Below are 15,605 nucleotides of genomic sequence, written 5' to 3'. Positions count from 1 at the left end.
TGTTGATCATCAATATTACGCTATAAATTGCGTGGAGTCAGAATCACTTACACTGAACTCAAAATATTCCTTTTTAGGGATAGTTCACCTAAAAATTTAAATTCTGTCATCATTTATTCACCCTCCACTCAGTCCAAACCTATATGAGTTTCTTTATTCTGTTGAACACAAAAGAACATATATTTTGAAGAATGTTGGTAACCAAACAGTCGACGATAGCCATCGACTTCCACAGTATTTTTTCCATACAATGAAAGTCAATGGCTACCGTGAGAGAACTTGAGGGTGAGCAAATGATGACAATTTTAATTTTGGGGTGAACTGTCCCCTTAAGGACTTTTTAAAAAAAAAATCTATAGTCCCCACATCCCAGCCAACTCATCCATGTGGGGCCCATAGGGGTTGCAACTGGGCCGATATCTGGGGCCCACCTGGGCTGACCAACTGGGACCCAGTCACCCAGCTAATTTTGTCCTCAGTTTCCATGGTGGACCTACATGGGTTAACCCAGATGGGCTGATGATGGTCTCCATATAGGGCCCATAAGGGTTAACCAGGTAGCTCCCATTTGGTGCCTACATGAGTCTGCCTACATGGGTTAGTGATGGGACCCAGCTAGGTCTTATGTAGGTCTCTTATGGGCCATAACAGGTATTCACATGGGCTAACATATTTGTCTGCTTGGGTTACCTTATTTTACAGCAAACCCCTAAACACAAACATTACATTAAATCCACTAAAATGCTAAAGGTATTCAATAAACAGAAACCAATACAGTAATTCATGCTTTTAAGCAAAGTTTATTGAGAATAATATAAACTATCATATTATCATAACTTGTACATTTACAACTTTATAAAACACAAGTATCTATAAAAAATAAAAAGTTATTTTTAAGCTTCCTATAAAACTATATAACTTTTATTCTGAATGCTTTAAGCAAGGTTTCGTTGGAATAATTTGATCATGACCATTAAAACTTGTATATTTACAACTTTACAAAACTTAAGTATCTTAAAGTTAAAGTGAAGCTCCTGACAAACATTATTTGGCATAACTTGTATCGTTTGTATATTCATATCTGAAAACTGAAATGCATTTCACAAACAAACAAACCAACAGTGCAGCTCCTCACTCCTCGCTCTCACAACGGCCCTTTGAAAAGACAACAAATAATCAACCACTGTGCCACTTTTTCAGTTAAAACAGATGTTTCTTGTCTTTTTAAAGATTATATTTCCATTTAAAAATCAAGAATATCTTAAGACTTGCCCATCTTGCTCTCCACTACGTGACTTCGCAGAACAGTTTCCTCCCGTCATTGATTAAGCACTTTGACACGGACTTTTCTGCCTCTTTTCTGGTAATTTGCTTTGTAAGAGATTTTTTTCAAGCTTCCTGTAAAACACAAAGAGCAAAGTTAGATTAAATTCCATATTTAAGCCCTTGCAATAAATAAGCAGTCATCTCCATTTTTAAATTTTTTCCCAGGAAATGCAATAATGGTATCGGATATAATATTCTATCATAAATGATTTCTGTGTAAACAAGGGTACAGGGCAACATTTAAAGGCATAGTTCACACAAAAATTAAATGCCTCATTTAATCACAAATGTCAAAATCTGTCCATCTGAAATCTTTTAAATAATTATAATTTTTATCAGGCAAATATCGGTCCTTTTCATTGCCATTACAGTGAAATAACTGAACAAACAAAAGAGCCTGATAAAAATGTTTTTAGAAGAAACTTTCAGACGGTTTTTGCATCTGATGTCTTCATTTATTCTTATTTTAGTATCTTCACTTGTATTAGTGTACACTCTAAAAAACGCTGGGTTAAATACAACCAAGTGCTGGGTAAATATTGGACAGAACACATGCTGTTTAACCCAACCTTCTGAGCAGTAACCCAACCGCTGGTCTAAACAACCCAATCAGCATTTTTTTAAATGCATTTTTTTTAAAAACCCAAAAGCATGTATTTAACCCAGTATATTTGTCTTTAATAAAGTTAGAATTTTATTATTTATTATAAACTGAGTTTTGTGATCGCTACACCACAAATTAACAGTTACTTATCACTAAAATAAGCAGTACACCTGGTCCATATTCTCATCATTTGGGTTATTGTGTGTCCAAGTATGGACAATTATTTGCATTCAATCAAACTCATTTGATTCCACTGATTTATGAAGAACAAACTCAACTCTACTGAATAACCTCTGTTTGCACATGAATGTTATAAATAATCCAACAGCAAGTAAACATACCTTATACAACCTCAAGCAGTTTGAGCCCCTGAAACTCTCGCTTACCATGCCGGCCAACAAAACTGAACTCTCTTGATAAGGGGTGGTCCAAAAGGAAGGCCATCCTTCTTCTTGTGGCTTCATCCACAGTACTCCCTCCAATCTCTGCCACCACAGCAACCTAACGGAAAACAAGATTATAATTATTATGGGAGACAACACAAAATAATTAACCCGAATAATTGCAATTACATTTCCTCTCCAAATCGTGCAGTCATAGGTTAATCGATGGTGCACTGCTATTTTACACTGGAAGTTGTAATCTACTGTGTGCAAGGAGTCCATACATATATATATTACTCACAATTCATATGAAACACTCCTACAATTGTGTTGCCTGCGGTACAAAAACATTCTGCCTCTGTAGCAGAATAGCTAATTACAGGACTGTGAAAATGTCTTAGGCCACCATTATATATATTTGTTGTTTTAGAAATGGTATAATGACTATACCATTTTATTAGAATACAGCCAAAAAATACAGGAAATTTATAGGCAGTATTAAAAAACAGAAAGAAACAAAATGGTGGCCCAGACTTCTGCACAGTACTGTAAGAGCCAAACCGTTAGCGTTCAGCCTGTGAACCTGCTAATGATCATGTTAGAACATACCTCTTGTTTCTGGAAGGTGGGGTCTGCCCATTTCTGCTCCACTGCATCAACATCCAAGACCGGCCAATTACTTTCTGTAAGAAAAATGCTTATTACTTAAAAAAACAAACAAAAAAAAACATTAAATTCTAATTTAGGCAAAAATGTAGGCAAACTGATGCAGATTTATATAAGGCAGAAACTCCTGTTTGCATTATAAATATGAAATATTGTTGTAATATTGTATTTTATGTATTGTTAAACGTACAACAGTCTTTTTGTTTCCTCTTCAAATCGAGGTCTGTCCCAGACTAACATAGCTTCTCTGTTATTTTAGCCATTTGACCTCATCATTGTACTCTTCCTGTATCGTGAGCACACAGCCTGCTGCCAAACTCTGCAGTTTAAGTATGCACTTTTTTAGTGTCTTTTACTTTTAGAGGGCGTAGGAAACACCAAGACATACAGCATTATCCTTTAGGCACTGGCGCCAGAAATAAGAGGAAAAATATGGCGCGACCTGAGTATGATGTCTAAAATAACGAGACAAAAATCCAAACTATGTTTCAATTAACATTATGGTTGGTAAACAATATCATTACATTTTCTGTTTTAAAAAATTGAAATTCTTAGCTTGGATACACTGAAGACAAACGTCTTCTCCAGAAAATTAGTGAGTAGTAATGGCGCCAGCGCGATGCAGCGCGTGGGGGATGAGAAATGAGATCTCGCGAGATCCACCCTGAGTGCAGCTCGAGGCAGGGCTGCATCTCGCGGTAGTTTGATGTCGTGCGGGATGGGATCTCGTGAGGGAATCATAGACTGTAAAAAAGGAGGGGAATTTATAGATTTTGATTAAATTAAGTAATCCAAGTGTCAAAGCAACAACAAAAATCATTTTAAAGATACATATGTGCACTATAAATCCATGTAATCACCCTATATGGGATTAATTATGTTTGCACTTGTATATTTGATAAAACAAATAGGATCCCATGTGTAGCCCATTTTGAGCCCATGCACACATTTCCCATTAATTACCCAACTGGGAACCACATGGGGAGCCCACCTTTCACCCATGTGGGTCCTAGCTGGGTCACCCAAGTGGGCTCCAGATAAAATGCCCATCCTGAGCCCATGTCCACTCTGTACCCCTGTAGCCCATGTGAAACCGATGTGGGCCCCACATTCTAGTGTTTGCTGGGGTGCTACTTTTTGTTTTATGTAAACGTACTAAACTTAACCGTTGAGCTCACATCTCACACTGCATTAAAAATGTTATACTTAAATATAGTTAACCTTTTAAAAAGAAAAAACGTCTATAGTCATTGCGTTTTTTATTTCACTGCCCTGTCTTGCGCTCTTAAATGCAAAAACACGTTCTGTGTCGGGGCGGCATCCCACTGCGCTGCTTCTCCATTGCACAGTTTTATTAGAAAACGCAGGTGTTCTAAAAACAACACACAAATGTTAAAACAAGTTCAATTTTAATAAACGAGTCTCATTACTTTGCGTATTTTCCCCATTTAACTACTCATGTTTCACGTTTTGCAAATATACGATCTGTGTGAATGGCCCCGAAAATTGCTGGATTGGGGTTTACAAAGGCAAAACGACACAAGCAGGAGGAGTGCTGGTCAATAATCTCGCCTGTCCTCCCTCTATTGATTAGACAATGATTGATTCCATCCTGGTCACGATATTGAAAGCACACACATATACACACACAAAACAATCAAATACATGCATTTATTAAGTCAGACCTCTTACAAAACTAATAAAACAATCTTCTAACCAAGCTGCACAATCTCATTCATGTCATTATAGATGCTTATATGCATTTACAGGCTTCATCTTTAAGCAATTATACCCTTCATTACCCAATATTCATAGCTGTGTCACCAATAACTAGAAGAAAAGCTTGCGATTGTCCGTGACAGCTGTTTAACAGGACTCCGGGTAGGTTTATAGTCGTTCTGTGCTCTCATAAACATGATCGCTGCTCTCAAGTGCGGGTTGATGTTGTGTTTGTGTTGTGTGTAGCGATGCTAATGAGTTCAGCTGGCGAAGGAGTGTGTCTCTACCCCACCTCCACCTCCCCACGGGTACGAGAGCTCAGCTGTCCCCTCTACTTACTGCGGGATAAAGGAGCCCAACACCGAACCTGCTTCCTGCACCTGCTGCCACACACACACACACACACACACACAGACAGACACACACACAGACAGACACACACACACAGACACACACGGCCTCTGTAAATCCATCATTAGAAGCACTCCAGCTATGCAAAGCCAGTTTTAGCCACAAATATCACCATTTGTGCCAAACATTATAGTTTATGTACTACAGCTGTCCTTGATGAATATTCAACTAAAATTTGCTGTAAATATTTTGTACTGCATATGCCAAAAATATTTGAATATTTATTTGATATAAAATAATACATTAAATGCATAAATGCTGCAACATTAATCTTATGATATAATACTGATATTAATATAAAATACATTAAAAGAACAAAATAATAATCAAAATATATATGCAAAATTATAACAATATAAAATAACAGAATCGTGATTATTACAGAATTAACATTTAGATTCTAAGCAAAAATAATATAATATACATTCTGTAATATTAATCATAATGCTGTACTATATACATGTAAAACCATTTTTATTTACATGTTATTATTATATTAAATGGGCAGTAGATATTTAACACCACATTTCATGCTTGTGTGTATCATACATTATTTAAAAGTTATTTCTTTAAAATGTCAGATTTATAGTTTAAATTAATAAATAATAAATTCATATTTTATATATATAATATTTGTTATGTATATATAAATATACACACATGCATGTATATATTTCAGAAAAAATATGTTTATATATTAAATATATTTATTTATAATATAAATTATATGAATATAAATACAGATGTCAATATGTGTAAATATTTTCAAAATATATACTGTGTGTGTGTGTATTTATATATATATTTGCCCCAAATATATATACACACACATATATATATATATATATATATATATATATATATATATATATATATATATATATATATTTGGTCAACAAATATGAAAATTACAATCATTATATATAAAAACATATGCAAAAATATATGCAATACAGTATACAAAAAAGTTTTATAATATAAAATATATTTAGCATATTATTTAAATATAAAATATGCAAATATAAAAATTAAACAATGCTATAATATTTCAACACTGCACTATATACACAAGTGAAAACATTTTACATTTTATTATATTATTTAAATATTAAATAATATACAAACAAACATTTGCATTAAAAACATGAATGTTGTAATATTAATTACAACACTGCACTATATACACAAGTTAAAATATTTGTCATTTTATTATTATTATTATAAAGGAGCAGTACATATTTAACACCACACATGCCACAAATATAGTATTAAATATTTAGATTATTAATATATTAGTATATTACTAACATAAAACATTCAAAAGTAGAGCATATGCAGTAATATGATCAATTATATATTATGTTTATTATATATGTTTTCATTTGATAAAAATATATTAATATAAATAAATATGACTTACATATTCATTTGGTCCACTTTGGTCCACAAATATGAAAATAATAATATACAAAACTTATATAAAATATATGCAATACAATATACAAAAATGTAATGCTATAAAATATATTTAGCATATTATTTAAATATTAAATAATATACAAACATAAACATTTGCATTAAAAACATGAATGTTGTAATATTAATTACAATACTGCACTATATACACAAGTTAAAATATTTGACATTTTATTATTGTTACTTATTAATAGTGGTATTAAATATTTAGATTATTATTATTTTAGCATATTAATGCTAATACATGCTAAAGTAGATCATATTATAGGATTCAATTCTATATTTATAATATTAAAATGGAAAATAAATAAATATAAAAAATATTTTCATAATACTGTAACAATAAATAAAATTTGGTCCACAGATGTTGTTTCTCTATAAACATGACCTCTATAATAGCTCAGTGTAAGGGAGGTTTGGCTGCGTTCAGTGTGTGTGGGACTCAGGTGTTGCTCTCTAATCATTACTGAGCCAGACAAAAGAGGGAGGAAGGGGAGGCGGAGGAGAAAGACGCCACCTGTCATAAGATCAGGGTGAACGGCCCTCTCTGCTGGAATAGAGGATCAATAGAGACCAACGCTCTGACTCCACAACATCGCTCAGAGGATGACTCAGGATCAGTACACATTAAGCTCTAGAAATGCCTCTCTTCAGATTGAACAAAAAACTAATTAATCATTTTTTAGAATAAACTTTACATTTTTGTTAATAATAATAATAAAAAATATATAATGTAATCAATTACATTTATATATATATATATATATATATATATATATAATACAGAAATCATAGAATAAAAAAAACATTATTTGTTTCTATTTCTTTAAATTCATATAATTTTCTTTTAAATATTAAAATAATGTTAAAATGTGTATCTATTCTTTATTTTGTGTATGTAAATCATATGTAATATAATACATATTATAAAGTAATACTTCTTAAGAATATAACTTACAATAAAAATTTTAAAAATATATTAAAAAGAATCTTTAACAACAATATAAATTATATTTAATATTTTTATATCCTTTGTATTTTTAATGATTTTATTTTTAAATAAATTTTATATCTTTTGTATTTTTTATATATTCGTAATACAGAATTTCTTTTTAAATATTAAAAATAAATGTTATATTTGTAATTTTTTTAAAAACAATATATTTAATACACAAATAAAAAATTTAATTAGTACATTTTCATAATATATTTTACGTTTTTACATAAATTCATATATCTTTGATCATTTTTTATTTGTATTTACATTCCTTTTATATTCTCACATTGACAGGAATTCAATCCGACACCAATGATTTCAATGATTTGTTTTTAATGGGGCTCAGAGCTTCACACAGTGACAAACTGAGGGGTTGTGGGTACATGGGAAGGTTTGACAGAGTTTTCTGAGGGACGAGGAGAAACAATGAGGGCTAAAAAAAAAAAAAAAAAATTCTGCCATTCTCTTCAGGAGCAAACAAACATCACAAACAAACACGTACAATTGAAATTCACACAGTCAGGAAGAACAGCGTTTATGCGCATGTTCACTACCTCGATCTCTCCGCTCCGTCACTGCGATTCAACAACAGTGACGTAATTGTGCAATTGTATCATTTTATTTGTATCGTAAAATTGCTAAATCGATTCAGTCATACTTCGAACCAATCAGAGCTGACCTACTGCATCATGTGACCGAAGGCAGTCAGAATCAGCTGAACACTATTATATAAACCGATGGGAATGTCTGAGAAATAAAAAACATTTCTTTGTGTGATTTACCCAAGAGATAATTAAAACAACATACGAACAAAACAAAAACAATACAAATATCCAGTAAGATAAATGTACTCATGTTTTTCACAGAATATGTAGTGTTGTGCTGTCGAAAGACAACAAATACGATGATTTTCATTTTAGTGCCTGCTGCTTCATACGTTTCCATTTGAGTTAGCAGTGGAAATACACCGCAAACCGTCAGTTTGCAAAAATATATATTTTAAATACTGGACGAACATCTTCGCCCGAGCGGTTTAAGAATGCGAAACGCAACCTAACGTTTTGTCACAAGTGCCAGGCTTTCTAAAATGAAATGTAACTTCGTCCTCTTCTGTGCTAAGGCACTGGCTAAACAGTGACCTATAACTAAGGAATAGTTTACCCAAAAATTTAAATTAGCTGAAAATGTACTGACTCTTAAAGCCATTAATAGTGGACTTGAGTGAATTTATGGATTATTGTGATGGTTTTATCAGCTGTTTGGACTCTCATTCTGACGGCACCCATTCACTGCAATGGACCCATTGGTGAGCAAGTGATGTACAGCTAATTTCTCCAAATCTGTTCTGATGAAGAAACAAACTCATCTACATCTTGGATGGCCTGAGGGTGAGCACATTTTCAGCAAATTTTCATTTTGGGGTGAACTATTTCTTTAACCATTAGTTCTCAAATTGGGCTTTTATACTAAAATATATTTGGTCCAAAACTTCACTTCCATCTGAAGTGATCCGTTTTCAGACTTTCTACAGATTAATAACCAATTGTCACGCAATTCACACATTTAATGCTTACTAAAGCACAATTTTTTGTTAAAATTTGAATGGTTAACCTATTATTTAAAGACTTTTAGACAGTTATCCGGAGCATTTAATATCAACGTTTACGTTAAAAACAATTCCATTCAGTTCAAAGAAACAAACAGCAGTGCGTGTGAATAAATCTCACTAGTAACTATCGATAACTCAAATGTAAAAAAGTAAACAAAGCACACAAAAATAAACACTTAGACAGTAAATAACTCATTCGCATTAGTATGATCAGTAACATAACCGCTTAAACATTATATGGTTTGTTAAACTCCAGTGTTTAGTAAATTAGTAGTTAGTGTTGATTATTTAGTGGTCGAAACCGACTATTAAAGCAGTGCACAGCAAATAACGTCAGCAATATTTTCTAGTAGAACTAGATTCTTTTAGCCGTTTAAAGGGTTGTTCACCCAAAAATGAAAATTAGCCCATGATTTACTCACCCTCAGGCCATACTAGGTGTACATGACTTTCTTCTTTCAGACGAATACAATCGGAGTTTTGTACACAATCAGTTTATTAAGTTTTAAATATTGATATTTTTCTTATACAAATGCATCAATTCGCTTCAGAAGGCCTTTATTCACCCCTTGGAGCCACGTGGAGTACTTTTTATGATGGATGGACGCACTTTTTTGGGCTTCAAACTCCTATTAAAAACCATTATAAAGCTTGGAAGAGCCAGGACATTTTTTAATATAACTCCAATTGTGTTCGTATGAAAGAAGAAAGTCATATACACCTAGAATGGCTTGAGGGTGAGTAAATCATGGGGTCATTTCATTTTTGGGCGAACTATCCCTTTAAGCATTAAAAGTCATGGTCCATTGGAAAGAAATGATTTACCCTGGATTACGACACAACTCGTACGAAATGATTCAGACCGTATTATCACCAAACCGAAAATGCGCTTGCGAAAAAACAGCCCTTGTTTTTACAAACCATGTTACCCATTTGTTTTCAGTCTGGGTTGTTTATAAGAAAGCAAAAAGGTACAAAGCAGCAGCGTTCTACTGTATCATGGACTAAAGATGGAGAAAGGGTTTGTTTGTCTCCCAAGCACCTTCGCTGGAGCAACCGTTCAAAGGAGGGAGCGCTGTAGAGGCAGAGGACGGAGGAGTGCTATTCACAGAACAATGAAGAGAATGATCACGACAAACAGGATGGCCAGAAGAATGCCGATAGCGCACCACTGTCGCCGATCTACAGGGTCAAGTGAGAATATAACAGGTTAACACACTCATAATTAGGTTAAACAGTGTTTTTAACAGCTAATCCGTATAGCCGTGAAGGCAGAACTAAATGTTTTTAAAACATTCCCACAACTTTCAGGAGAAGTTCAGATTTAATTCTTGGTCTCTCAACCAAATGTTTCCTTTGAAAAGGTCCGGAAGTTTGCTTTGCCTTATAAGGGACGTCGCAGCCAATCACCTTTAACTTCAACAGGAAGTCAAGGGGTAGTAAACAGAGTGCCAACTTTATGAATCATGACAAAGTTTTGGCTTTACATAAACATTTTAACTGTAATAAAACTAATTTAAATACTGTCAGATAGGATGTTAAATATTGAAATAAGAGGTTTCAGTTGAATGACTGCTGAAAGAATTCTCTCCATGCGTGACTGCAAATGAAGCATGTCTGCTCTTCCGCTGCTGTATTACTCACCGCTGGTCATGTGAGAAACTTTAGCCAGCTTCTTCATAACGTTGTCCAGTCTGGATTGAGTGCTGTCCATCTCATGTGAAAAATCATCCAGCATTCTGAAAATAGGCCAGACACACAGTTAGAATCGAAACAGAAAGTTTTGAGGTCTGTTAACTCACCCACACCGGCTAGACAAACTGGTTCACGCCAAAACCAGGTCAATTTCTCATGCACTACTTTGTGCTCTGGTTTGTAATTGATGGAGGAAAAAAAAAAAAAAAAAATTACATATATATATATACACATATATATATATATACACATACAGTTGTGGTCAGAATTATTGAAACCCTTGGTAAATATGATCAAAGAAGACTGTGAAAATTAACCTGCTTTGTTAATCCTTTTGATCTTTTATTTAAAAAAAAATCACAAAAAGCTAACCTTTCATTGGATAATAAGAATTTAAAATGGGGGGAAATATCATTATGAAATAAATGTTTTTCTCTGATACACATTGGTCACAATTAACGACACCTTTTTATTCAATACTTTTTGAAACCTCCATTTGTCAGTTTAACAGCTCTAAATCTTCTCCTATAATGCCTGATGAGGTTAGAGAACACCTGACAAGAGATCAGAGACCATTCCTTCATCCAGAATCACTCCAGATCCTTTAGATTCACAGCTCCATGTTGGTGCTTCTTCTCTTCAGTTCACCTCACTCATTTTCTACAGGGTTCAGGTCAGAGGACTGGAATGGCCAGCAGAAGCTTGGTTTTGTGCTCAGTGACCCATTTTTGTGTTGTTTTTGAGGTTTGTGTTTGGATTATTGTACGGTTGGAAGATCTAAACATGGCCCATTATAAGATTTCTAATAGAATCAGTCACTTATTGATTTTTTATCTGTTGGTATTTGATAGAATCCATGATGCCATGTGTCTGAACAAGATGTCCAGGACCTCCAGCAGAAATATAGGCCCACAACATCACAAATACAGCAGTATATTTCATTGTACACATGGGGTACTTTTTATCCCTGTGTTCACCAAACCCATCTTGAGTGTTTGCTGCTAAAAAGCTATTTTTTTAGTTTCATCTGACCATAGAAGCCAGTCCCATTTGAAGTGCCAGTCCTGTCTGATAACTGAATATGCTGGAGTTTGTTTTTGGATGAGCTAGGAGAATTATTCTTGAAATCCTCCCAAACAACATGTGGTGATGTAGGGGCTGTTTGACAATTTTTTTTTTAAGGTTTTCTGACCCCGAGACTCAACCATTTTCTGCAATTCTCCAGCTGTGATCCTTGAAGAGTCTTTAGCCACTCAAACTCTCCTTCTCACCGTGCATTAGGACGATATAGACACACGTCCTCTTCCAGGCAGTTTCGTAACATTTTCTGTTGATTGGAAATTCTTAATTATTGCCCTGATGGTGGAAATGGGGATTTTCACTGCTCTAGCTCTTTTCTTAAAGCCACTTCACTATTTTGTGAAGCTCAATTATCTTTTGCTGCACATCAGAAATATATTCTTTGTTTTTTCTCATTGTGATGGATGATTAAGGGAATTTGGGCTTTGTTTTCCCTCCTATTTATATTTCTGTGAAACAGGAAGCCATGGCTGGATAATTTCATGTTCATAATCACCCTAGAGTGCTCAAAATTGTGAATATGAATGGGAGTATACTTCAGAGATATTTTACTCTTAAGAATTTCTAGGGGTGCAATAATTGTGTCCAACGTGTGTTTGAGAAAAACATTTATTTCATAATGATATTTCCCCCCATTTTAAATTCTTATTATCCAATGAAAGGTTAGCTTTTTGTGAATTTTTTAAATAAAAGATCAAAAGGATTAACAAAGCAGGTTAATTTTCACAGTCTTTTTTGATCATATTTACCAAGGGTTTCAATAATTCTGACCACAACTGTATATGTATATATATATATATATATATATATAACTAAAATATATATATCACTACAAATAAATATTAAAATTTATTAAATTAAAAATTATATCTAAATGATATACAAGTACTTATATATATATATATATATATAGTTTTTCATGGTTTGCAATTAATAAAAAAGTAAAATGTATTAAGAATATATATAAACATTTTGATATGTATGTGTGTGTGTGTATATATATATATATATATATATATATATATATATATATATATATATATATATATATATATAAAATCATGTCAATATATGTAATTTCTCAATTAAAAAATACATAATTTATTATTTATAGATCTTTTCAAATTATATATAATTTAAAATAGAAATAATAATCTATAAATGATATACATATTTTTCCATTAACAGAAAATTATAAATTGATACTAATTAGATTAAATGACATATGACATATATACATACACATATATGTGACCTTGGACCACAAAACCTGTCACAAGGGTCAATTTCCCGAAATTGAGATTTATCCATCACCTGAAAGCTGAATAAATAAGCTTTCCTTTGATGTATGGTTTGTTGGGATCGGACAATATTCGGCTGAGATACAACTATTTGAAAATCTGAGGGTGCAAAAAAATCTAAATATTGAAAAAATTACCTTTAAAGTTGTCCAAATGAAGTACTTAGCAATGCATATTACTAATCAAAAATTAAGTTTTGATATATTTACAGTAGGAAATTTACAAAATATCTTCATGGAGCATGATCTTTATTTAATGTCCTAATGATTCTTGGCATAAAAGAAAAATCTTTCATTTTGACCCATACAATATATTTTTGGCTATTGTTACAAATATACCCCAGTGACTTAAGACTGGTTTTGTGCTCCAGGGTCACATATACACACAAAGATTTCCTACCTAACTTCACCAGTTTCAAAGTGACTTACACAGCTTGCTCATCCAGCTCTTGGCCGATCCTTTGGGACATGTTCTTCAAGACACCAATAGTTCCTGACACCAACTCCAGCTGCTCATCCTGCTGTTCTGCTATGTCCTGGAATGTACACAAATAAAACACACTGTTCTGGTAAGTGCTCAGAAATATGGTACAATATGCTAATCATGGGATAATCACCTCTTAATTGCGATATGAACGGATGTATTGACGTACCTGTTGCTGGGTCTGTTGTTCATCAATGAACTGTGAGTTTGCTGTCTGTAGCTCCCGGTCCAGTCTGGTGTACTTATCTGCATTGGGTTGCCAGATTGGGCCACGAGACCCACCATCACCCATTAAAGTCTAATACGAGATCATAAATTGTCATGAGATAATACACAAACTGTCAAATCATAATCTGGCTCCTACTTTCATAGTTTGAGTACAAACCTGTCGATTTTTCCTCTCGGACACCGTAATTGCCATCGGACTAGCCATGTGGTCTTTCATCTCCTGTAAAATGAAAATCGATTAGAGATATTCATGTGCCATTGGGGCATATGTGTGTAACTCTCTCAAATCTGCTCACCCTGACTGTTTGCCTTGTGCTAGTGATGAAGGCTTTTCTCTTGGCCAGCTCCATCGCATCGAGACTGAACTTCTTTGGATTAGCCTCCACAATACTTAAAAACAAGGTTAAGGCTACAACATATGAACACCTGAACCATTTCAAATCCAAACATAGGCTACCATAAACAAAAGGATATTGATAGTCTCATCCAAGTCCTCCAAGTCCCATTCAATGGACCTCAAACTGTTCCTCAGCTCATTGGTGGTCCAGTCCACCTCCTCCTTACCGGCTCCACCTGGGTCCCGTTGCAGCTCCATCCATCTCTGATGAAGCCCCTGAGCTGTGTTCAAAGCCTTCTGCACCTCTCTAATGAAAAGCAATCCATTAAACCTTTTTATAAATGGAGGAACTCAACAGTATATGAACAATGACAATTCCAAACAAAAATGTAAAAATCCCATGTTTTTGGACATGTATCATGGTACAGTGAAGATATCACTGGGAAATAGCATGGTACTATTGTTTCACCATAGTATTTAAATGGCACTCCACGGTACTTACAAGTATACCATATTACATATTCGTCATATAAAAGAGCAGATGTCTGGTATCACACAACAATACCACTTCGAAGGAAAACGACACAGATATCGATTAATGGCATGATATAACGGTGGGAAAATCGATAATAACGGTTGCCATGGCAACATGATAACGATTTCGACGAAACAGCTGTTTTAAGCGTAGTGACACACTCGAACCCCCCCCCCCCAAAAAAAAAGCGTTCGTGCGCAATCTAACATTGGTAAACAGAAAAGTTTAATCATAAGAAAAAACTTTGAGCTAATAATTCGCTTTCTCCTTTCTAAGCCACCTGATATTCGCCCACAGTCGCCGATCTAAGCCATAAACTCACCCTTTCACCACAAAAAACGGATCTTCCATCGACATTTTGGTGCTCAGATGAGTCGATTCTTGTGCGATAATCTCATGCTCCTGATCTCGACTGGTTTTGCTTTTCTTAAACAAAGGAGAGCGCTTAATGTTTTGTTTACATGTGGGACGGAGGCCGGATCCGCTCAGCCGCCATTGCTCGGTGGAATCACATCCGGGTCCTTCAGTCTGTAGACAGACACAACCACACACACACGCGCGCGCGCACAGACACACACAGACACACACAGACACGCACACACAGACACACACACAAACACACACGCAGACATGGTTGTTTTCGTTTGTTGCAGTAAAAGAACAAAGCAATATTGCCACAGATATGTTCAAATGTGTATGCAAGCAAAATTGTAATTATATACTACACTATAGTATATTATACACTATTATAGAAC

At 34.1% G+C, this 15,605-nt stretch overlaps 1 protein-coding gene across 1 annotated transcript; it reads right to left on the bottom strand.

The window, feature by feature from the left end:
- Positions 1 to 7,901: 7,901 nt before the first annotated feature.
- On the bottom strand, positions 7,902 to 15,338 carry LOC306874852 (syntaxin-6-like). Its single transcript, XM_079425134.1, has 8 exons — positions 15,173 to 15,338; positions 14,454 to 14,622; positions 14,275 to 14,370; positions 14,136 to 14,198; positions 13,920 to 14,048; positions 13,696 to 13,802; positions 10,836 to 10,930; positions 7,902 to 10,373 (listed from the first exon to the last, which is right to left on the bottom strand). The coding sequence occupies exons 1-8, from the start codon at positions 15,205 to 15,207 to the stop codon at positions 10,297 to 10,299; spliced, it is 771 nt and encodes a 256-aa protein (XP_079281260.1). The 5' UTR covers positions 15,208 to 15,338; the 3' UTR covers positions 7,902 to 10,296.
- Positions 15,339 to 15,605: the final 267 nt, after the last annotated feature.

The sequence above is a fragment of the Barbus barbus genome, assembly GCF_936440315.1.
Source record: "Barbus barbus genome assembly, chromosome: 9".
NCBI classification, from domain to species: domain Eukaryota; kingdom Metazoa; phylum Chordata; class Actinopteri; order Cypriniformes; family Cyprinidae; genus Barbus; species Barbus barbus.
This window is presented reverse-complemented; position numbering and strand designations above follow the sequence as displayed.

What these genes read in the sequence shown, in the direction of transcription:
- LOC306874852 (XM_079425134.1), bottom strand. Translation starts at nt 15,207, where the DNA reads ATGTCGATGGAAGATCCGTTTTTTGTGGTGAAAGG. An exon ending in AACAACAGACCCAGCAACAG is followed by an intron (nt 13,803 to 13,919) that starts GTACGTCAATAC and finishes TGTACATTCCAG; the next exon opens with GACATAGCAGAACAGCAGGA. An exon ending in AGTTTCTCACATGACCAGCG is followed by an intron (nt 10,374 to 10,835) that starts GTGAGTAATACA and finishes TTGACCCTGTAG; the next exon opens with ATCGGCGACAGTGGTGCGCT.